Source organism: Mastigoproctus giganteus, chromosome 8, assembly GCF_048544385.1.
Source record: "Mastigoproctus giganteus isolate SK-2022 chromosome 8, ASM4854438v1, whole genome shotgun sequence".
NCBI classification, from domain to species: domain Eukaryota; kingdom Metazoa; phylum Arthropoda; class Arachnida; order Uropygi; family Thelyphonidae; genus Mastigoproctus; species Mastigoproctus giganteus.
In genome coordinates this window covers 111,116,575-111,142,335 of record NC_143582.1, presented here as the reverse complement: position 1 = coordinate 111,142,335, position 25,761 = coordinate 111,116,575, and the positions used below count along the sequence as shown (strand labels likewise).

The following is a 25,761-nucleotide window of genomic DNA, read 5'->3' as shown; positions in this document are numbered from 1 at the left end:
AATAAGTTTATGGCTTCTTAAGTTCCTCCAAGCGATTAAATTTTATAACACAAAATTCCTTAATGAAATTTAATTTTTACTAGAGTACTCCATTTTAATAATCTTTCATCTTTGAGGTCACCATGGAAGCTGAAGGTCATCTTGTCCTTTAAGTTGCTGTTTAAAGGTATGGAGTGCAGCAAAATAAAGACTGAATTGAAATTTTGATCAAAAACCTTATACTTATGAAATTTTATGTTTATCAAAAGGTTTAACTGTACTTTGAGGGTTATCTGTTTTAATATTGCCAATTTTTTTTGTCACCTAACATCTTTCACTACAAGAAAGCAAGTTTCCTGAAGAAAACACTTTCTTTTTTTTTTTTTGTTTTCTTCCAAGTTTGCTAGATTTTTGCAGCACATAGTTTGCAAAAAAGTAAGATTTAAATCATGGCTTTTGAAAATGTTATTTGTTCATTTGATATTTTTCATTGCATTTCATTTTGAGTTAATCAAATTTCACCATTATTTTTTCATAATTTGAAAAGTGTGCATAGTTCACTCTTAATATACATGTGCTCATACTTCTAGAATATCAGTTGACATAAAACATTTACAGTCATTTCTGCTATAACGCGGTGTTCCTAAAAATCACTGCGTTATGGTATTTCACGTATTAAAAACAACAGGGCTTATGGGGAAAATAGGGATAGGGGCAGAGCACCTAAAAAAAATGTTCAGTCTGGTAAGTAAAACTCTAAAAAAAAGTTAGAAATCCAATAAAATTGCTAACACAGGTTCAAGCATCTTAAATTTCTAATAAATAAATAAATATTACAGTAAATATAGCATGTTACCTTGACAAGATACCTTGTATTGGTTGGAGACTATGTACGCTTAATTGATACTAAATACATGCATACTAATTGATATTTCTGTTCTCTAAAATTTTTTTTTGGATTGTAAAATTTAAAACAGTAAAAACGATAAGCAATCAATAATGGCGAACACTGCACACACACACAAATGAGATACGAAGTAACAAGTTTATGAAGCTTAAAAATAGGAATGAAGAGAAGATTCTGAATATTTATTTAATTTTCTTAGAGGGTGTGGACAGGATAGGTAAAATGTGCGTGCATGTGTGTGTGTGTGTGTGTGTGTGTGCGCGTGTGATTGAAGATTTCATGGAAGGAGAAACATATTTCATATAAAAACCCACAGAATCCAGCTATCTATCGGTATTATTGCAAATGTAGGTGGTAGATGACTTTCATCAACCGGTGAAATACCACCACTTTGCTTTTTGGAGGCTTGAAGTGGCGAAACCCATGTTTAGTCTCTAGAGCAAAGTTTCCGGCATCCCCTTCCCCCCATACTTCTCCTCCAACCCATGCACGGTACTAAGTACTATAGGTTTTGATACCTTTCGTGTTTAGGGTTTTCATAAAAAAAAAAAAAAAAAAAAAATGCAATAAGATCGAGTTTACTACCCATTTATAATAGATTGCACTAACAGAAAAGCCCAATAAACCAGGAACTGCAAAATTGTTTTTATTGTTTTATGGTAGTGACCTCATGAAACGTGCTCCTCTGCTTATGCTATCATGCCTCAAAAAGTTTCTGTTTGAACAGAAAAATGTTAGCTCCCGAAACATGAGTCAGCCTACAATATCACATGTTATCTTGTGAATACAGCGAATGACAACAGTGTGTCTCTGACCAATACAACTACAGTAAATGGGAAATATAGCTCTCACATGTTTGATGTTTTTAAGCTTTGTAAATGTATGTATTTATAAAGCTTAAAAAGCAGCTTGTTATTTCACCTTGCTCCCGGGTTTTGCGTTCATCTGGTGTTACTCTCAGATGAAATTGCACATGAGCCAACGTGAAAATCGCGTTATACTCGCATTGTTCTCTAATATATCAGTCGCGTTGGAGCAAATTTGCGTTGCTAAAATTAGCTTTATAGCAGAACTGACTGTATCTGAAATGATATTTTTGTTGGTGTATTGCTGGGTTTTCAATAAAAATGGGTGCTTATTTGTTTAATTCTTGTAGAAAGAGGAGTAGGTAAATTTAATGATGAATGAAAGGTTGGGAGTGGGGGCTGACAAAGGTATCTATATCATAGTGATTGGTGGTCAGAGACATTGAAAAGACATCTCTGACAGATGGTATTCAAAACGTTAATGGCTTAATTTGAATTTTTTTTTTTTTTTTGGGTAGGTATTTTCCCTGTCATTTTATGGTGGATTATATCCTAATAATGTATAATACAGTAATAATTTATTATGGTTTCTTGTTTTAGTATACAGATAACAAAAGCTATTGTGAAGATTTGACAGAAGGCAAGTTTTCATTTCCAATAATTCATGCCATACAAAATTACCCAGAAGATCCAAGAATGATTAGTATCCTGTAATATAAAAGTATTATTAATAGTTATTTTCTTTAATCATTTGTGAAGAAGTAAATTCAGTTTTTTAAAATTACTTACACAATATGTAAGTAATCTTAAAACAACATAGTTTTTAATGATATTTCTCTTTTAAAGGCACAGATTGTCCATTGTGCCTTCAAGACAAATTTACAGCCATAATGAATTTAATGATTTATAGCTCTTGTTTCAATAGTTTTCAACTGATACAAATTGTGCTTGCAAATTTACTTTAATTACACTTTCACTGCAAAAAGTGGTGGAGTGAAGAATGTATGGCAGAATAGCCAGAAAAAGTCCTGGATGTTGTTTGCTTGCAACATTGATAGAAATGTGTAAACTAGAATTGTCTGCAATAAGATTAGACAAATCTTAGGCAAATTAAGTGCCTGTCCCAATAATGAGTTGAAAAAGATGACGTTATTTGGCCAAGAAAGTTGCAAGTACAATCCTATCTACCAAAAACGAAGCTCAAATTGAAAAATAAATTTATTTACTTTCAACTGGTATAATAACACACAATCAGACTTTAACACAACTACATAAAGCCTTAGCCAAAGCCAGATGAAATCCATTATCAGATGACTGAAAAACTTTTTTTTTTTTTTTTTTTTTTTTTGAGTCATATTCAGTGAGGCTAAAAAGAAGAAACTGTCGGGAAATGAGAGAAAAAGAAAAATGCTCTTGATAAAGCTAGTCAAAACTGTCACAATGTAAAGGACATGTTCAATTTACTGACATCAAAATTTAATATCATAAATGAGGAGGAGGAAAAATTCAAACAACTCTAAGAACATTGAGATGACCAGAGTACTGCAAAAATGCATATCAAAAGTGAAATGAGAACACAAGAAAAAAATGATCAAGGGGAACAGAATGAATGCAAAATAGAGAAAAAAGAAGACAATGACAATAAAGATGACCAAAGATCTAAACAACTCCATACAATAAGCGAAATAGAACTATCAGTATAAAACGATAAAAAAAATGAATTTGAGCCAGAAAAAGACAGTGATGGTATTGAAACAGCAAGAAATCATATTGATACAGATGAATACATATTAGATTTTGCTGATAATACATTCAGAGAAGATAGGCTTACTGATCTATATCTTTTCAAAGATAGTAATTTGACCCCAAATTTAATAAAGAATATTTGGATTATGGACCCTGTCAGCTGGGAATCAAGAAGATCAATATTTTAAATTTGATAACTTTTCAAGAAGACATTATTTTTACAATGATGACATTACGAAAAAATGTTATGCAACCTTGGCTAATATTTATTCACCAAGAGCAAAAAGGTGTTATTGCTTTCATTGCGAGTTATATATGCCGATAAAAATAATAAACACTACAATAAAACGTGGTCAGACAAAAATAATGGTGGATTTACAAATATTAGAAAAATGACAGATAAACTTAAAACAATGTGAGAAATCAGAGATTCACAAAGAAGCATTTAAAAAAATGTGTATGGTCAAATTAAGACTAAAAAACCAAACCTCTGTTATAAATTTACTACAATGGGGAAAAAGAAATCAAATTGCAACTAATAGTATGCTCTCTTTTAACATATAGTATGCTCTCTTTTAAATTGTGTGCTTTTTTTGACATGTTAGTGTGTTTGCCATTAAGGGGACATTATGAACATGGAGGAAAATCTACAAGTGGGGAAAATGGACATTCTACAAGGACATTTCTTAGAACTTCTAAAATTTATTGCTTGCTGTTATGATAAGGGTCTCACAAATCATTCACAATGGGGTAAACACAATGAAACATACACTGAGTGATCACTGAATTATGGCCACCTACCTAATATTTCGTAGGTCCTCCTTTTGCCCTCAGTACAGCAGCTATCCAATGTAGCATTGATTCAACAAGATGTCGGAAGCGTTCAGGAGTTGTGGCCAACCAAGCTGTGTGTAATGCAGTCAGCAATGCAGGTATGGAGGTGGTTGGTGTATCCAGATGCCTGATATGCCTTGGCATAGTGTCCCACAAGTGCTCTTTGGGATTGATATTGCAGGAGTTTGGAGGCCAATTGATATGCTGGAAGTCAGAACAGTGTTCCCCAAACCATTCCTGCACAATAGGTGTCCGATGGCTCGGTGCATTTTCATCTTGGAAGACTCCATCGCCATTCGGGAAAAAGTGTAACATAGCAGAGTGTACACAGAGAAAGCAGTTGACGATAGCGGAGACCACTGATATATTGTTCCACATGCACCTCTATCAGATCACCTCGCTGGTGCCTAGTCTCTAGACACTGTAATTTGCAAAACTTAAGCCTTTCTTCGTAAGAGCACCCTTTGTTCCATTCACTAATCTTGTTGCCCTTCTCTGTACTCGTTCCAGCAGCTCTACATCCTTCTTGAAATGAGGCCTCCAGACCTGTATACAGTACTCTAGGTGTGGCCTGACCATTGCCTTATACAAAGGAATAATCACCTCCTTATCCCTGCTAGAAAAATTCCTATATATCATTGACAATACACCATGAGCTACTCTTGCAGCCTGTCTGCACTGCTCAGAGAACTTCATATCTGCCTGCACAACCACCCCCAGGTCCCTTTCATTCTCTACTACTGTCAGTGTAGTACCACAGAGTTGATACGTTGCTCTGGGGTTGCTGTTTCCCATGTGTAGTACTTTACATTTGTCAATGTTAAACTTCATTTGCCACCTCTCAGCCCATCTGCTCAACCTTTCCAGATCCTGTTGCAGCAGCATAGTGTCAGTAGTGTCCTTGACAACCCTGCCGACCTTTGTATCGTCTGCAAACTTCGACATTAAGCTTGATATACCATCATCAATATCATTTATAAATATAGAAAACAATAATGGACCTAATACTGAGCCCTGAGGGACTCCACTAATAACATTAGTCCACGACGAGCAGTGTCCATTGATTACCACTCTCTGTCTTCTCCCCCTCAGCCACCCACAGCAGCAATTTGCCTCCAGTGTCACACCACTGCTCCAATTTGTGCAGCAGTCTTCCATGTGCAACAGTATCAAAAGCCTTTCTAAGATCCAAGTATATAATATCAAAGTTATTCCCTGCATCCAGTTCCTTTGTGACTGCATCATAGTATCCAATCAAATTGGTCAGGCAAGACTTCCCCTTAACAAAACCATGCTGTGTCCGAGCTATAACTGAAGTCTTGTCTAAATGATCCTGCAGTGCTTCTTTAACTAGTGCCTCCATTAATTTTCCTGGAACAGAAGTTAAACTCACAGGTCTATAATTACTTGTGTCAGCCTTTGATCCTCCTTTGTGAATTGGGGTCACATTTGCACATCTCCAGTCTGTGGGTACCTCCCCTGAATCCAAGGAAGCTCTCGTAATTATGGCTAAGGGTTTGCTTACTTCCTCTGCTGCCTCCTTTAATATAACTGGATAGATCCCATCCACCCCGGGTGCCTTTCTTGTGTTTATTAATTGACTATGAATTAATGACATTCAGACTTGCTGGCCCATACAATTTGCATATAGAGAGAATTGTCGTAACCTTCACAATCTTCTGGTCTATGTATTACCCCCACTCTCATTATACCTTTGTTTCCAACTGAATGCGCACAACACTGAGTCTATAGCATGTGTATCTTCTGAAGCTTTTGTCGTGCTCAGGCAGCTTTTAATAAGTGCACAGCTTACACATAGAAGTCAATAAATCAATATATATACGTAATTCGGAATAGGAAACTTTATATAGAAACAAACCAAACATATGCGAACAGCAGGAATCTGACTAAAAGGATTAATCTCACAACATAAGTATGAACAGAATCTTCCAAGATAACCCCATGTCCCATTCATTATAAACATGAACATTAAAGAGTAAATCTAACCCAGATTCAATTTGTGGGGAGAGTCACATGTCGAGGCCTCATAGTGTTCCATCTGTTGTGGGAAGCCAGCTTAGTTGACTTTTGGATATAAATCTTGCACAATTAAAAAGTAAAAAAAAAATTTTAAATCTGAAAACAACATTTTAACAGCTGCATTCTATAACTTAGTGAAATTCTTGACCTACTTAACAAATTTTCTGCCACGTAAATGTGAAAGAAATCATTCAATGTGTTGTAATTTTCAGAAGGTTCAAAAGAATCAACATTTCGACAAGCCCAGCATTCCGAAAATTTGTACATAATGGTGGAAAATTAAAAGTTTAGAATTCATTGCTAAAAATGAACACTTACTTTTGTCCTGAGCTGTAAGTGAAAACAGGTCTTAAAATTTTTATAAAAGGTTTACTCGTGTATATAAACTAACAATGTAAGCAAAAAAACAAAAGCCGAGCATTACTGTCAAGCATTCAGTCAGTGTGTTAGTACAGAGTAGTTGTTAATTTCATGTGCCTTTACATTTATGGCACTCATTGGTTTTTTTTTTTTTATGTAAACCCCAAACACGAGAGATATTAGAACCTATAGTACTTAGTGCCATGCTTGGGTTGGAGGTTGAGAAGATGAAAGCAGATATTTGTTGACATTGGACTTCTGTAGACTGTAATTTTCAGGAAATACGTATGAAGGAAGGTTCTTCCAGAAAACGGCGGTTGAATGGATAAATGAGGAAGATGAAAAGTTGGTTCTGTGAGTTTGAAGTTGGATAGTAAATGGATGTTGGCTGGTGGCGGTATGTGTTCGACCGTTTTGAAAGAGAGAGTGGGAATTATAGAAGCCAATTCAGAAGAACTGTGCCCATGGAAGAGGGATGCAGCAGAAACAGTACGTCTATGAGACAGCAAGTGGAGAGACAACGCTAGAGATGAATCATTAATTAACCTGACTGCCTTCTTCTGAATGGAATCAAGAAGCCTGAGAGAGGTTTTGGGGCACCACCCCAGTTGTGGGAACAATATTCCATGGCAGGGCAGATTTGCAATTTATACAGAGTGAGCAGCTCTTGGGAAGAAAAGTAATGCCGAGAGCGAAAGAGAAAACCAAGTTTTTTAGATGCAGAGGAAGCAATATTTGGAATGTGCTTGTGCCAAGAGAGATTAGAAATCAGGGTAATCTCCAAAAGAGATATATCATTTTGCCTAGAAATCAGAGTGTCACTAAAGATAAGCATAGGAGCAGAAGAATCCTTTTTGCGAGATATAAGACAAGACTGAGTTTTACAAGGGTTTTTTTTTGACTGAGTTTTTTTTTTTGAAATCAATTAAGTTGTCTTTGCCCCACTGGAGAATTACCTGAAGATCGCCATTTAAGGAATTGGTAGCAGATTTTCGAGAAGTTGAAGCTGATTGAGCAGGGCAAGGTTTCTCAAAATGGAAAGTGGAATGCAATGTGCTATCATCAGGAAAACTATGGATAGGATTTCCAGTCAATGGAAGAAGGTCATTAATATACAAGAGGAAAAGAGTGGGGGAAAGAACTGAACCTTGGAGGACACCGCATTAGTGGAGAAGTTATAAGACAGACAGCTATCTACCATTACCCTCAGTGAGTGATCAGAGAAAAAACTGGATAACCAATTACAGAAAACAGTTGGCAAACCATAAGATGGAAGTTGTTTAGAAGACCTCTATGCGAAACACGATCGAAAGCCTTTGAGATGTGAAGGGCAACTACTTGTGTTTCACCAAACATTTCCATTGAATTAGTCCATAAATGGGTAACATAAGCCAGAATATCACAAGTGAATTGAAACTGACGGAATCCATACTGGCGATCATTGATCATACGGAAGGTTTCTAGGTAGTTAAAAGTTGGCCGTTAATTGATTTCTCCATTATTTTAGAAAGAGTGGATATAATTGCAATGGGATGATAATTGGATGGGAGGGATTTGTCACCCTTTTTAGGAACTGGCTGGATATGAGCAAATTTCCAAGCAGAAGGAAAAACACGTTTGGAATAAGAGCACATGTTTTGAGAACAAGTGGAGAAATACCATCGGGACCTGGAGGAGCTTTCTTATCATCAAGATTCGTCAAAATCCTTCTGACATCCTTTTGACGGAAGACTACAGGAGGCATTGAATGGAGCGTGTTGGGAATGGTGGGAGGTGTTTTACCAAGATCATTAATACATGAGTTGGAAGAAAAATGGGATGCTAGCAGGTCAGCTTTATCCTTGGCTGAAGTGACAACAGAACCATCTAGTTTGGACAGAGGTGGGCAAAAGTTGCGGCCAATAGCTTTGCTAAGAGACCAAAACACTCGACTACCATTAGTGAAAGAAGCAAGTTTTCTACTCTTAGCCTGTTCAAACTCTAGTTTAGACTGATTAATAACTGCTTTACAATTGTTGTGAGCTTTGGTGTAGGCATAAAATGAAACTGAAGAATTAGAAACAAGCCAATTACGACATGCAACATGCTTCTCTTGAAAAGCCTTAGCACATTTATTGGAAAATCAATGTTTAGATAAAGGAGGAGATTTTAAAGTGGAGTGTGGGATAAAGGATTCCATTCCTGCAAGAATAATTTCACTGACACGATCTGAGCAAACGTTCACATCAGTAGTTTTGAAACAGTAATCCAACCAAGGAAACGAAGAAAAGAAATCTTGCAGGTCATCCCATTTTGCATTCTTGTAATGCCAAACAACACGAGGTTGGGAATAACCTTGATATAAAGGCTCCATTGGATAAGAGATAATCACCAAGTTGTGATCTGAAGTGCCTAAAGGACCTCTCAACCTTGATATAAAGGCTCCATTGGATAAGAGATAATCACCAAGTTGTGATCTGAAGTGCCTAAAGGACCTCTCACTTCGACCGTGTACTTAGAAGGGTTGTTTGTGAGAAAAAGATCAGCATGTAGGCTGTATGATTAGGATTATCGGGTATTCTTGTAGGTAAATGAACAGTCTGCACAAGGTCATTAGTAATTGCAAAAGCCTCAGCATCTCGACCAGCTGGGTCAGTGTGACTAGAAAACGGAAGCCAGCTGGAGTTGTGAACATTAAAATAACCAAGGAAAATTACCTCACTGTTAGGAAAGTTGGACTGGAGAAAGTCAAATTACAAAGAGAGGAAGTCAAAGAGCTCCAAGTGATTAGTTGAGTTGGGAGAACGGTAGAGACAACAGATGAATTTTACAGAATGAGGTAGAGAGATTTTAAGCCAGAGAAGATCGAAGAGAGGAGATTTCAAATTGCCAAATCTCTGACAGGGAATATCAGAAATGGACATATGCACAAGTACCACCTTTGAGGCGAAAGGAATCATACAACGAATAATTTGGGCATCTGAGATGAGCAGTTGTTGAATCAACCGATAACTGAGATTCTGTCAGAAAAAGTACATGGGGTTTGGCAGACTTCAAGTGGAAATGGACATCGTTGAGATTAGAATTGAGACCACATATATTTGTGAAATGAATTAGGAAGTGCTTGGGAGATTTAGATCTTTTTGCAGATAAGCTTGCTCTATTAGTTTGACAATTCATGGTGTATTCAATTGTAAGGCCGACCGGGCTAGCCTAGTGGGTAAAGTACCTGCCCGGCAACCCAAAGGTCGCGGGTTCGATTCCCGCCGCGGGCTTGGATCAGAGTACTGCAAAAACCTTGGGAGGTGCAATATGGCCACAGAAGCCGATGCGCCAACAACTACCAAATCAAAAAAAAAAAAAATCAATCAATCAATTGTAATTAAAAGTGGGTGGGACGTGCAGTATGAAGTAATGAAATTTTTGGATATGGCGTACACATGGTAAGAATATGCCCAGATCTTTGACATAACGTGGCCTCGACAATGCTCCCCGCATACACACTACTCGACTCGGACTCACTCCAGTCACTATCTGGCAGAGTAGAGGTAGCAAGATTATACACTAGCTGATCCGGAAGCTTCCTAGAGAGTTACCAATAGGTTCGGTCCAGTGCACACTAACTAGCGGCGCCTCTGCAGCCAGGTGGGCAGGAGCAGTAGTGCGTAGCACATGCTTCTTGATTAGACCGGGGTTTGAGCCCGTGACCACCAAATACAGAGGATATGGAAAGGTCAGGGAATGACCACTGCATATCCCTGGAGCAATATGGCCTTAGTTGCTAATGCTCCTAAAAAACCAAATAACAAAAAAACACTAACTAGCGGCCGTCTTGCGAACACCATTTTAGAGGTGTACCTTGAAATATAAGGAATATTGGATCACTGCTTGACTGCTCATATGCATTATGACACACCACTTGGATGCATTTTTGAATGCAGTTGTGCATTGCAGCACATCATTCTTATTGCTGTTTTATGCATGTGTATGTAAAGGCAAGTGAACTTATTAAATTGTGTACAGTGGCTCCAAAATGGACACACAGATATGGATGCTGCAGTGTGTGTAGTGCTGAATAAAAAATATTATATTTATATATTATATAAATATTATATATATATATATATATATATCAAACCTTTGGCCCTTGTTCTTTGTAATGGTGAAGCAGAAATGGCAGCAATCGCTGAAGTGGTATGTTCCTTTTCAAACAGAAACCAGACATCCAAGTCTGGTTTCTGTCTGAATATATTTCCAATGGGAATAAAGATCATTTAGTTATTACCTAGGTTTAAAACACTTCACTCCTTGTTTTAATAAAATCACAAACTTATGCTGTTGAAAAAATGTCAAACATATGACAGGTTTAATCAGATGTGAAAATGTTTCTGGGCTTTTTTTTTTTTTTTTTTTTTTTAACATTTAAGCCATTATTTGTTATGAATTTGTTTAGAATAGGCTGGTAATAAACCAGGCGTATACTGAAGAGGTTGTAATTTGACTTAGGAAAAGGTTTGGGAAAACTCAAACAAATAAATAGCAATATACTTGAATATATTTTAAAATGGTAGATGGTTTCTCCATCATCATCATAATGCTTCTGCACACACACACACACACACACTGCATTCTACAGTAAAGAAATTTTGGCCCTATTGGACCAAAAGGAGAGAAAAAATAAAAATTTCTGTAACCCCCCATCCTCTAGTATTCACCTGACACTTCATGAATAGTATTATTACAGCTTTCAATGATGTATTTCACTTCTTTTGTGTCAGTGCATGTATTTTATTGTAATCCCTTAAACATATAATATTGTACTCCCATTGAGCTGAAAATTAGAAAAAATGTATTTTTAGCAGTCAACCTTGTTTCCTTTACCTTGCTCCAGATATTATCCGACAGAGAACAACCGATGTAGAAATCAAGAAATATGCAGTAGATCTTTTGGAAAAGTTAGGATCTTTTAATCACACTCGTCAGGTACTTGTGGAGTTAGATCAACAGTGAGTGCTAATTAATTATTTTTGTGATTATAAGTTCATTAACACATTGGTAACAATGTGGTACACTTGTCAATTCACTTTCTATATAGCTAAAAATCTTGCAGTTAATAGTGAGACCCCCTATATTGGGCATACAGCTATAGCATAGGTACAAGTTGTTTGGTGTACCACATGTGATGCACTTATCTATAAATATGGTAATAAGTTAATAAAACCAGGATATAAAAAATTAAAAAATATTTTTTTTTGAAACAAATAGTTAGGTTAGGTTGTATTCTAAATAATGAGGTTAAAACTAATCAGTAAAATAAAAACCTTAGTAAGTAGCTCAAAACTAATAGTTATTACTTATGTTTTTCATTGAAACACTGTAGACACATAGTCAGCTTTCCTGGACAGTATCCACTAAATGTACAAACTGAGTATGGTACTACTACTTCTTGGCCTCTTCCTTGCAGGTGGTCAGTTTTCTTCAATTTTAGCATCATCTTCAGCCTCTGTATTTTCATTTTCAGTGTCCAACAGTCCTCTTATTTTTTGTCCAAGCTGTAGCATATCCAATTTCTTGCTGTTGTCACCGAATTTATATATTACCCAAGAATTCATGATGCATGTGCCAAGAGCTATTTGAAAGAAAACTTTTTTGTACCATTTGATATTTTTTCTAAGAGCGGTATAATAAGATGACATTTGGTCCTAGACATCGACCCCCTTGATATAACAGCTGGAGATTTCAATATGTGTTATGCCTGAATGCGATGAGGCAGCCTGATCAGAGGAATCTCTTTGAAGTAAAGAAATAATTTTTCTTGCCCTTGCCCTCATTTTGACTTCTTTTCAATTAGATATCTGAAAAAAAGAACATATTATGTTGCATATTGTGGAGCTCAGAGGCCACCGGTGGTACATGACGGCTCCAATAAAAAATAATCATTGGAGCCATTGTGTGCCACCCACTGGTGGTACACTTAAAAAATTGGGTCAAAGGTGAAAAACTAACCAAAAGTATAGTGTATAAACATTTATAATTCATAAAAAAACTCTATCAAAAAAATTTTCGACCACGCACTAAGCATACTTGTTTCCAACATCGTTGCCAACGTGTTAATATATTTTCGACAAGTAAATTAAGGGCATATCCTCATTCTGTACATGACAATGAACAAATAAGTTTCCTACTTGGTGCATTGATCTCATAGTGTAGAGGCATTTTGCTATGAATTGAAGTGGTTGTGCTGCTCTGATAAAAAGCACTAGTCCAGTCAACATTACCTTTTGAAGTTCAAAAGTCAACCAGCTTGGTTAATTGCCTTAGCTATTTTGTTGGTTGCAAACAAACTTAAGACATACATCAAAATTATACAATTAGGTCCAAAGTTGAGTCCAGTGTTATTAAGCCTCAACTACCTGTGGAGATAACTTATTCCCAGAATCAACAGTTTGTTGGCTAAAAGAAAACCATACAATCTAGTCTAAACCTCTCTTCCCCTGTAATTTGAATTTATGATCCCTAGTTCTGGAATTCTTCATAGCAGCAAACCTTCTGATTCTGCCTTCATTCATTTTACTGATCCCTTTTAGAGCCTTATAAACCTCAGTCAGGTCCCCTCTAAGGTGCTTCTCTGTCAAGCTGTGAGCCCACATAATCAAAGCCTTTCCTTGTACGGTTGCCCTTTAGCTGACCTCACCATGTGAGTTGCCCTTCTTTGGACCCTTTCAAGAGGCTCAGTGTCTTTATCAGTTGAAGTCTCCATACTTGAACACAGTATTCCAAATGTGGTCTTACAATTGCCTTGTACAGTGGAATTTTGGCCTTTCTTATCTCTACAGGATATTGTTAGAAAAATCATCAATAGGACACCATGAGCTTTCCTGGCCACCAATTTACACTGCTCAGAAACTTCATATCTGCCAGTATCATAACTCCCAGATCCTTTTCTGTTTTTAATTCATCATTGCTGCATTAAAACATAACAGCCACTTTTGTGACTATTCTTGAAGCTTGTTAAAGTCATCCTGAAGAAGTGCTACTTGACACTGATCATTAACTATTCTCCTAATCTTTACATTGTCTGCAAGTTTTGACATTATGCCATTTATCCCTTCATTGCTGTCATTTATGAAAATTAGAAGCAACCATGGTCCAAAAACTGATCCTTGGGGGACCCTACCTCTGGAGTTAACCAATCTGAAGAATAACCATTAATTGCAACTCTCTACTTTCTGTGCTGCAGCTACCCTGTCATCCATCTTAGAATCTTTCTGGTAATCCAACATATTCCAGTTTAAGCAGTAACTTCTCATGAGGGACTGAGTCAAGTGCCTTGCTAAAATCCAAATAAACTGTTGAAATTGTTCTTTACATCCAGCTCATGAATAACTGTCAAAATAGCATATGAAGTTAATCATGATTTTCTCTTAACAAAAACCATGTTGTATGTCCTTCAGAATGCCGTTTCTATGTAAATATCCCTGGATTGCACTTTTAATCATTGCCTCTGAGGTTTTCCCTACCATTGAATTCAGACTAACCAGTCTGTAGTTACCAACTTTACTTTTAGAACTCTTGGCACTTCTCCAATTCAAAGGTATCTCTCCCAGGTTCAATGATGCCTTCATAATTAACCTCAATGATTCAAAACATTATTTGGTTACCTCCCTAAAAATGCCATCAACTCAAGGAGCCTTACATGCCTTTAGGCTTGAAAGTTTTTCTAATAAAACAGTAATTTGTAATTTCAAGATTGCTAATTTCATACGTCTCAGCCTCACTTGTACAGCCTCTCCTCAGCATGTAGATTCTTTCATCAGTAAAGACCAATGCAAAATACCTATTCAATTCATCAGCTGGGTTATCTAACGTTTGTGTTTTGCATGTGTTATTCACACGCAATACAAGGGTCCAATTTGATTTGTTTTCTTTGTATTCACGCACACGAGAAACTGTCTCCCCATTCTCTGCTTAGTCAGTGCTTTCTCATACTCGCTCTCCCTACCTTTATGTGGTACTATTACAAATCAGCTTGTAGCTGTTGTAGTCTTCAGTACTTTTTCTTGCTCCCTACCTTTCACATGCTGTCCTTTTCTGCTCTGTTAGACTGGCCAGCTCTGTATTCATCCATCCATATTAGCTTCCTCCTCATTATATTTTCTTAATAGTATATAGGAGGAATAGTAAATATTTTGGAAGGTTATAGTATCGATTATTCTGAATAAAACAGTTGATATAAACATTGTCCAATTCTCAATGGATACAGAGATACAGCTGTTTGAAACTGGCAATGCACAAAGCGATTATGAGAGGTTTTAAAGTACGATAAATTAATATTGTTTGTATTTATTGACTTTCTGAATGATACAAAACATAAATAATAAACAATTTTTTTACGGTTCACAGTAAATGTTCGAAAATCCCACCACCACCACCACCACCACCAACCTCGATGCACTTTGCAACTCTTGTGATAATATGACATGTTGTTCTTCTGAGGTCATCTTGGCATTCCTTTATGAAGGCAGAAGTATCCAAAATGCGAGTGAGCAATTCGTCTCTTTGTATTCGACTTTTCTTTGTATACTGTGCTTTTCATCCACCCCCACAAACAATTATCTAACCGAGTTAGGTCTGGAGACCTTGGTGGCCAATGAAAGGGATCATCGTGGCCGATCCATCGTTCAGGGAATGTTCAATTTAGATATTGTATCACCAGACTGGTATAATGTGCAGGAGCTCCATCATGTTCAAAGTACATACCAATCCTTGTAGCCAAGGGAACATCCTCCAATAGTAGTGGAAGTTCATTTTGCAGAAATTTTAGGTAAATGGGCCCTGTAAGATGATTTTGTAACACAACAGGCCCAATCAACTGATTGTTGATGATACTGCACACACGTTTACCAAGAAACGATGTTGAAAATTTGTATGTACAGTGGCATGTGGACTTTCATCTGACCACCTATGAGAGTTACGGGTGGTGTTAATACCATCGTGGGTGAAAGTAGATTCTTGCTCAACAGTGTTAATGGAATTAATCGGTGATTAGCATTTACCCACCGACAAAATTCCAATCGCTGGGCGTCTTCTCCTGGTTGAAGGTGTTGCACCCACTGTATATGAAATGGATACAAACTGTGCTCATATAATGTTTACCATACTCTTGTCTGTGGAACACCGATATGTGTAGAAATTCTTTGTGTGCTAATAGTAGGACTGAAGAATGTGTTCTATTTCATCCACATTTTGTTCATTTGCACGTTCAGAAGAAATATGAGCACCGAGAACTGTACCAGTCTCAAGCAATTTGGTGTAAATGCTCTTGAATCTGGTATTCTGCAGTTACGAAACTGTCGACGGTATTCTCTACAAGCAGAAGTAGCACTTACACCACAAAAACCATAGACAAACACCGTATCGGCATATTCAGCATGTGTGAAGATGTGCGCCGTTCTTAATAGCACTTGTAACACCAAACAGTGTCAGGTTATTACTGCTTCTTGGTCACATCTGAGTTAGGGAGCTGTGCACATCAGTTTCAAACAGCTGTATCTCCATATCCATTGAGAATTGGACACATGCTTATATTAACTTTTTTTTATTCAGAATAATCGATACTATAACCTCCCAAAATATTTACTATTCTTCCTGAATCACCTATATACATTCATGGCTTCTGTGATAAAGGTATTCCATAATTCTAATGTATTCGCCCTCCCTCTGCAATCTGTCCAATTAATAGATAAGTAATGCTGTGTAGAGCATTAAACTGTCTGTCTCCTTTTCTGAAATTAAAATCAGTGTCTTTACCTTTAACTACTGCAACATCTTTCTTCATCTTCCAACTAATGACTGCATGATCATACCTTCCAATAGTTCTGTACTCCCTGTGAAAATCAAAACCCCTAGTATTTTCTTGATGATTTTTATTTATACCAGCATGTGAATGCTGGTATGAATACAAATCATCTAGTTTATTTAAAAATGTTGTGCCCCCAGGTGAGTTTCTCTCCCATATCCATAAAATATGGGAATCATTGTTGACTCACAGTTTGGTTTAAAACTGCTGTAAAACTTCTAACCAGGTGTGGATAGATGTAATCGTGACTGATATAGCGGTGAATGATAAACCACTGATATACAATGAAAAAAAATAAAAAAGAAGATTTCTGCTATTTTATTGAAAATAGAGTAACACGGACAATTTACATATTCTGATTCTATTCTAATTCTACAAACATCTTTTTTCAATTTAAATTTGTTTCCTTGTGTGAAGCTTAAACTTGTTCGTTGAGTGATTGGGATTATATCTGGTATTCAAATGGCTAGGTGAATAATGTTACCTTATTATTAGCAAATATTTAGCATCTTGAATCTGTTTATTCTACTGAAAAGTAGAATAAATAGATTCAAATAGAATTAACAATACTGAACTAACTGGAGAATTAATTTAGCTTTTTGGTTTTGATTTTTATATTTCACCTGTTTTCACTGCTTTTATATAGAGTGAGGTTAAGTGACATGAATAATTTTTTAAAATTATTAAATGGTAAATTAATTGTTTTATTTATAGGGCCCGCGAAGAAGTCGAAAGTTTAGGACATAATCCTCATCTCATTGCTGTATTAGATGAATTAAAAACGTGGTAGCCATGACTGTAAAAAAATCCTGATGTAGGCTGTACTTATTTATCATGAATCTTTTAAATTCTGTAATTAGAAATGGCATTGATTTTAAATGAAAGAATCATAATAAATATTTATTTATGTTACTGAAATTAGAATGTCAATTGACGGTGAAATATTTTATTTTTATTAATAATTTTTAACTTGCTTAATTATATATAAAACTTAAGAACATCATTTTCATCTTTTAAATTTCTATTTTCTGTTTTGTATTTCAGTTATTAAATTGGGATGATTACATGTGTCAATTCCACATTTATCTACAAACCCCACCAATCCAGGATATAAGCTAGATTTTTTGGATTATTGTCATTAAATTATGAAGTTATTCAATTCTAAAACCAATATGCGAATGAAACTTGTATATAGGAATAAAATGCAGTATGGGGAGGTGACTTAGGTTTGTATGGTGGTAATATAAAAAATTCATGTTAGCAATGCTACTGTGTTGTTATTTGTTTATCGGTGCTTGGATTAGATTAAATTCCTGAGCAAGAAGATTTAAGTCCCAAAGTATGGTTCTCTTGATCTGATAGATATTCTAGAGAAACTGTTAAAAATTCAGTCACCACCTAGCTTGCACCTAAAAAATATGGAACCTTCATAAGTAACAATGCGTAGGCTGGGCACAGAAGAGTTCAAAAAGATGGCCTGAGACAGCTTTACTTCAGAATAGTCATAGTGCAAAGCATAACATATCTGTTGTCTTGATTTAATATGGTCATGCACACTGTAGGCCATGGTGCATATTGCACTGCACCATGGCCTACAGTGTGTTTTGGCAGCCTTAATCAAGTATAACCAGTATGTGCCTAGCCTTAACTAGTTTTGACGGGCCACATAGTTTTAACCCTGTAGTTGGGTTATAATGTAGGAGGGAGATAATGGATGCCATAATATTAGGATTAAGGGGCTGTTGTGTCTTTGGGAGGAAACTTGCTACTTTACTGTGAAATGTACAGGGCATATATTAGACCTAGGCATGTGCCAGGGGACCATAAATGCATGAGTGCTCATGTTCCTAGTAAAATTTGCAAATAAAATATACTTTCATTTCAAATTGTAATGTAATGTAGCTTCTAGTCAAAATGTGTGTGTGCTGCCGATATGTTCAGATTTGTATTTAATTCCTTAAAAATATATGCAAATTTATTTGCTTACATTTTTATATTGACTGGGTAATCCTAATTTTGAACTATTTCGTATTGTCAATAACACTAATTTTGGATTATTTTTGACTGTGTAATCCTAATTTTCTGAGTGCCCCATTCCCTATTTTTTTTATTATTAAAGTAGGGCATAGAGTCACTCAGAAAATATTTTGCCTAGGGACCAAATACTCCAAAGAAAGGCCCTGCAGGAGTCCCAAAAACTTTTGCCTAGGATTCGCATACCTCAAGTTAGGCCCTGTAAGTGTAGGAGGGGAAGCTTGTTAATGTTTTAAAATTTTATGGTATGTGCCTTTGACCATAGCTCACCATATGACAACTGTAGTAGGGATTCTTCTGGGTCTAATATAGAACTGTTCAATATTCCATTTGTTGACTATTTTCCGTCAAAAATAACAGTGAGAGTTTAACCCTTCAGGCCTCTGTCATACAGCATTTATTTTTACAGGTATTTATGCACAAAATTGTTATGCATGCTACATTGCCAAAGGAAGGCTTAATTATGTTTGTAGGACTGAATTACGTGTGTGTGCAGCTGTTATGGTATTAGTGGGGAGGAAGCACAGATTCATTAGGTAGATGTACTGCTTGTGATTCTGTACATCAAAGCATTACAGCAGTGCCAACCATAATATAGAGATGATTACACTGCTGATGGTGGAATAGTAATCCCTCTACATATTCTCTGACAAATCTTATATTGAATTGTCTTCCTGCAGACAGTGCTATTAGATACCACACAGAAAATGTAGTACTTGCAGCAATCCCATGCCAGTACACTTTCTATTGTTATAAAAATATTTGGCCAGTAATTTGTCCATATGTTTCCACAACACTAGGTGGAAATTTATTCCAACAATCACTCCTTGGCTGAATGAAAATTACTATACACTTAATACTGCAAACATCCTTTTCAACTGACGAATTTGGGTAGTCTGGGAATGATTCTGTTCTCTAGTGGATGTTTGTTAGCTTTCTCATAAATTTGGGAAGTTTTTTGGGATAATTTGCAGGTTTTTTCTTAATAAATGTTATAATGTGTAGGAGAGGAATATGTTTTATGGAGATTTGATTATTTTTGTATTTTATCTAAATATTTAGAAAATTAAAATTAAAAGTAAAGTCAGCAGTTGTTATTATAAAAATCACAATATTTGCTGTAGCATGAAGTTTATAAACAGAACCAAACAGTAAGTGTAATTCTTGAATATTTTCATTTGCAAGATTTTGTGGGCATATAATACTGTAGTGTTTTTTTTTTTATATATATATATATATATATATACAAAGGGTACTAGGAAAGTTTTGCAATATGACGCAACAATGAATCACAGGAAGCTGCTTGTTGCTGCATGTTGAGACATGTTCATACGTGCATAGTAGCCGCCGCGCCAAGTCGATGGGCTCAGTTATTCATTAGTAGTGAGAGTGTAAAGTGCTTGCGATGGCATCGTGGTCACGAAGTGAGATAAGGACAGTTTTTCGGTATAATTTCGTGCGTGGTTTAACCATAGACCAGTGCTTAGAAGAAATGACTCTTGCACTAGATGATGATTGTCCACATCGTACAACGATATTCAGGTGGTATAGAGAATTCCAAAGGGGAAATTTCACTCTGGAGGATTCTGAGAGGCCGGGAAGGCCACGAACGTTAGTTACGGAGGAAAACGTTACTGCTGTGAGGAAAATGCTTGACGAAAACAGGCGAGTGACCTACCAACAGATAGAGGATACTTTGGGCCTAAATGCACCAGCAATTCGTTCGATTCTGCAAGATCATTTGCACGTGAAGAAACTTTGTTCTCTCTGGGTGCCGCATCAACTGACTGAAGAGCAGATGACACGACGTGTGACTTGGTGCCGGGAGATGTTAAAAGAGTTTGATAAGGGACAATCTCGGTATGTGAACAACATCGTGACAGGTGACGAGACTTGGCTGTACTATTACGATCTGCCGACCAAGGCTCAAAACAAAGTTTGGGTCTTTGATGATGACGACACACCCTTAATTGTCAGAAAATCCCGATCTGTAAAGAAGAAAATGATAGCTGTATTTTTCAAATCGAGTGGAATTGTGGAACATGTCGTTTTGGACACGCAGAAGACAGTCACAGCTAAGTGGTATACTGAACAATGCCTGCCTAAAGTCATTGGATCTATGAAGAACCTGCGGCCAAAATCAAGAATGGACACCTGGTACCTCCATCACGATAATGCTCCAGCTAACCGCGCCAAAGCCTGCACCGAATATTTGACCACGACAGGACTGAAACTTCTCAAGCACCCTCCCTACAGTCCAGACCTTGCTCCCTGCGACTTTGCACTGTTCCCGCATGTGAAAATGAAGCTAAAAGGGAGGCGGTTTTCCAGTGATGAGGACCTTCTACGGGCTTGGGACAACGAGTGTGCTTTACTCCCTAGTGAAACTTGGCAGAACTGGTTTAAAGATTGGTTTCGGAGGATGGAGAGGTGTATTGAATGTAGAGGAAATTACTTGGAAAAAATTAAATAAACAAAGCTGTATTACAAAACTTTCCTAGTACCCTTTGTATATATATAAATTTTACATAATATATATATTGCTATAGTATGTTGTTATTACTGTTTTAGCATATCACTGAGTGGTACAGTGCCATAGGACTAATTCAATATTTTAATTGAAATTATACTAAGGACCAGGAGCAGTGAAGATTGCCAATGGCCATTCTCCTATGAATTTATTCCGTTCACTCTATGCGCATGTGCGCCAGGTGCTGAGAGTGATAAAATTAAGTAGAAATTTAGGATTTTGTTGGATGAATTTGAGTGCTTGAAGAAAAACATTATTGCTCTAAGCAATTAAATCAGGAGATTAGAGCATTCAGTTGCCCACATTAACATCAGAACTTACCCGCCTGCATCCAGCTGCAGAGCAGGATCACCACAAAAGGATGCCCTGGTCCCACAGAAGGTGGAACAGGATATCACTGACAGCAAAAAACAAATGGAAGTGGATTGCTGATGCTTAATAGTCCAGAGTTCTATCAGTGTGCTGACAGAATTGAGCAGTTTATTTTACATTCCTATATGCATTATGGCATGTTAGTTACTGTGGCATAATGCTCATATGTGTTATGACACAGAACTTTGGATACCATTGAACAATTATACATATCGACACAGGGAATGTGTTAAGCACCCAGGTATTAGTACAGCAGATGTTGCAAGAATTGTAAGAGGTTGTAAGCTTAGCATCAGCAAAAAAAAAAAAAAAAAAAAAAAAAATATAGCACCTGTCCATCCTCGCTAATAACACTGGTCTACAGTGTATCTGGGGTTTGAGTAAAAGTATGTGGCAGTTATTTATGCATGTTTACCGATTACTAAACCGAATATCAAAGTCAGTTTGTTTCTATCATGTAAAGATTTTTCACAATTCATTAACAAAATATTACCTAGGTATTATACGCAAATGTGTATATAACTATAGTTTCTGCAATGGTTTACAACTTTTATACCCCTATATTCGTAATCAGTATCAAATATTTGACTCAAATACAACAGATTATGCATGTTTAACCCGTAACTATACACACTGCAAGGTAGCCAATCTTGACCCAGGAAGGTAGACACCCCCACTCCACCGTGCTCTTCCGGCCCATCTGTGATTCCCAGAATTTTATTTTCCAAGTGGAGTCTGGGAGACTACTGTGTGTAGTTACAGGTTAAATTTGTCTGAGCATGCACTCACTTGTTTCTACAGTCCACACAACCATAGAGCCTACATAAGTGGCACATCCCTTATGCGGTCACAGTACTCCTGTAAAAACCATTGTGAGCTCTCATTATGTGTTAGTTTTCTTTTAGTATGGCAACCAGAAAGTGTATAAACAGTTCCGACATATTTTGTTACATATGTGGTTGTTTTGTTCTTGTAAAGCAGAGACGAAATATTAGCGATTTTGTAAAAAAATCGTATTATGCATACTTTGATATAAAACTAGGCGATCAGGATAAATCATGGGCACCGCATAAAGTATGCCATACATGTGTCGAACATCTTAGAAAGTGGAGTAGCCATTTCAGGAATAGCAAATGGCTATTCCTATGGTGTGGCGCAAGCCAGTAAGCCATTCCGAATGTTACTTTTGTGTATGTAACGTTAAAGGTTACAATTCAAAAAATAAAAAGGAAATCAAATATCCAGATCTACCATCAGACCGGGTCTGCATGGGCCTGACTGCCTGTAAAACCACCACCAGAAACTTTGGAGTCCACATCTTCTTCCACCGAAGCAGAAGCTAAAGAGGTTAGTGAAGAGGAATGTTATCAACCATAAAATATTTTAACGCCACAGCAATTCACACAAGTTGAACTGAACGATTTAGTAAGGGACTTAGGTCTTCCAAAGTATGCTGCTGAAAATCTGGGATCCAGACTTCAAGCGAAGAACTTACTTGCTCCAGGTACATCATTTTCCTTGTACAGAAATCGTGAAAGGGAGTTTATACAGTATTTTTCACAAGAAGGTCCTCTCGTATATTGCAGTGATATCGCTGGTTTAATAAGTGCCTTAGCTCCATCATATGTTCCTAGTGAATGGATATTATTTATAGACTCTTCTGAGACTAGTTTAAAAGGTGTTCTCTTGTATAATGGAGATAAGTACACATCTGTGCCAGTTACCCATTCAGTTTACTTAAAAGAAACTTATGACAACCTACAGTTGCTTCTGGAGAAATTAAATATCAAGATTACGAATGGCAACTATGTGGAGACTTAATAGTGGTATGTATGTTGTTGTGGCAACAGGGTGGGTACACTAAATTGCCATGCATTATTTGTGAATGGGACAGCAGGGCTAAAGCGCTGCATTGGACAAAGAAGCAATGGCCTCGGAGGCAAAATCTTACACCGCAGTCAAAAAATATTGTGCACGAAAGTTTGGTGAAGCCAGATAAAATACTTTTACCTCCACTGCATATCAAGTTAGGCATAATGAAGCAATTTGTTAAAGCATTGAATAAGGATGGCAACTGCTTTAAGTACCTTTGCAGTAAAATTCCTGGTTTATCTGATGGAGGGTATCTTCATTGGTCCCCAAAATAGAAAAATTGGTTTTAGACGGTCAGTTTGAAACTACTATGATTGACATTGAAAGGGAAGCCTGGATTGCTTTTAAAAGTGTAATGGAAAACTTTCTAGGAAATCATAAATCACAGGATTGTGAGAAAATTGTTCAAAATATTCTCAAAGTTTGACAATTTAGGTTGCAATATGAGCATCAAAATTCAATTTTTGCATGCCCATCTTGATTTTTTTCCTCGAAAATCTTGCACAGATGAGCGAAGAACAAGGGGAGAGATTCCATCAGGACATAAAGGAAATGTAGCAGAGGTACCAAGGAAGGTGGAATACAAGCATGATGGCCAACTACTTCTGGTGTTTAAAAAGAGAGAAACCTGGCACTGCACATTAAAGAAAAACTATTAAACGTTCATTTCAAACAAAGAGACGAAGGTCTGATTAATGAAAGTTCCAGAATTTTGATTAATACTTGTATTTACGTATTTTTTGATATATGAAAATGTAATCCTATCAATTTGTCATTACTAAATACAATAAAGTTATATACTTTCGTAAAAAACAATACTTTTTTATTTCTTAAATTGTGATGTATCTGGATGTAATAGAAAAAAATCTAAGTCATATTTGAATTTACAGCAACATATTTCGGCAGTAGGACCTATTGAAATTCAAACTCCAGTGAACAAACTTAATTTTGTAAGCTAGTATAATTTATCTAATTCTTCTTTTAAATTTATTCAAATTACCTACTTCCACCATACCAGAAGTATGCTTCAAAGAAATTTAAATTGTTCAGCAGTGTAACTGAATACCATCTATACTTTTTCCACTACTTTAGCAATACACCTAATTCTGTTTTTACACGATAGATACGTTCCTGAAAGATACGTGTAAAAAAAATTCTTGTAAAAAAAGACATTGTATTTATGGAAGAAAAGAAGATTGGTTCCGGATCTAAAAAATCAGTAAAAATAATAAAAAAAAACACAAAAAAATATTCGTTTTAAGCTTATTATTTTATTTCAACAAAATACACATGTAATAATATGTAATGAAAATGTATTAAAGTAAATTTGTATGCATATGAAATGAAAAAAATCTGTTTTACACATAACAAGATTTTATTCATTTTCACTTTCTGATAATAAACGGTGCATACGTTTGCATATGACTGGAATATCACTGCTATCACTAGAAATGTTGCGGACATCGTCTTCTTCCTCTATTAATGAAATTCTTTCTGTAATCTCTTGAGCAAAATCAGCATGAGTCTCCTCTGGTGCTGATGTTTCACCGGTTTTACGAACAAATTCAGTTATTAATCGTTGTGTTCGTGTTTTGGTTAGGCCGTTATATAATTCTCTGTAAGAGGCTGTCAACAACTTCAGTTCACGTTGAAACTTCCCAGCGCGTTCCTCATTAGGCTCATGTTTGACAAAATGATTATCTAATTTTCTGGCCAGTTCCAGACAGTCTTTTATTAAATCTGCATTTAGAACAGGATCATTTTCTTCATTATCACTACGTTCTGTGGGATAAGAAGTCCCAAGGACAACCTATAATATTTCATCTTCGCTTAGGGCTTTATCAGTTAACATTTCATCTATATCTTCAAACAATAGATCATTGAATCCGTCTCCACAAATTTTGTGTGCCATTCTAATGATCTTGAGAAATTCGGTCGTATTAGGGATGATGGGATCTTTGCTTTTTACACGTTGTGGCCAAACCGTTTTCCGACACGCATTTAAAGTTGCTGGTTTTAATTCAGTTAACGCTAATCCAACTTGATTGATACAATCCATAATTGAGAATTTCTTCCACACATCAGTGACTGTTAGTGTTTCATCATTCAGTTTGTCCAGAATGTGTTGGAATGTTCGTTTTACGTAGTATGTTTTAATTGTCTCAATTATACCTTGGTATAATTGAGACAATTAAAACGGCTTGTATCAAAGATGTAGTATTAGGTGGCAGAAATAAAATTTGTACGTTTGGGTGTTCCAAGACAGGATGGCCGGGTGCATTGTCAAGAATCAGAAGAACTTTAAATTCGAGACCTTTCAAATTCATATAACATCTGACTTCTGGGACGAAACATTTGTTGAACCATTCTGTAAAGATAGCAGTGGTCACCCAGGCCTTCTTGTTTGCCATCCAGTGAACAGGCAGTTTATTGATATCTACAC

The 25,761-nt window shown here is 36.4% G+C and overlaps 2 protein-coding genes across 5 annotated transcripts in view; one reads left to right on the top strand and one right to left on the bottom strand.

Annotated features, from left to right (window-relative positions):
• The window catches only part of qm (geranylgeranyl pyrophosphate synthase quemao), a 262,140-nt gene extending 244,522 nt beyond the window's left edge, over nt 1–17,618 (top strand). For 2 of the 4 annotated variants that reach the window (XM_090379639.1, XM_090379638.1), the window contains exons 9-11: nt 2,293–2,395; nt 11,543–11,657; nt 17,225–17,413. In XM_090379639.1, coding sequence (XP_090235765.1) covers nt 2,293–2,395; nt 11,543–11,657; nt 17,225–17,300 — 294 coding nt within the window. In that variant the 3' untranslated portion in view covers nt 17,301–17,413. Of the gene's footprint in view, nt 1–2,292; nt 2,396–11,542; nt 11,658–17,224; nt 17,414–17,554 lie in introns of those variants that run through there. The other 2 variants (XM_090379637.1, XM_090379636.1) reach the window with 2 other exon arrangements.
• Nucleotides 12,490–25,761, bottom strand: part of LOC150081770 (aldo-keto reductase 1B-like) — a 182,544-nt gene continuing 169,272 nt past the window's right edge. Inside the window, exon 10 of the mRNA XM_090379631.1 lies at nt 12,490–12,506. Within this exon, the coding sequence (XP_090235757.1) occupies nt 12,506 (1 nt within the window). The 3' untranslated portion in view covers nt 12,490–12,505. The remainder of the gene's footprint in view (nt 12,507–25,761) is intronic.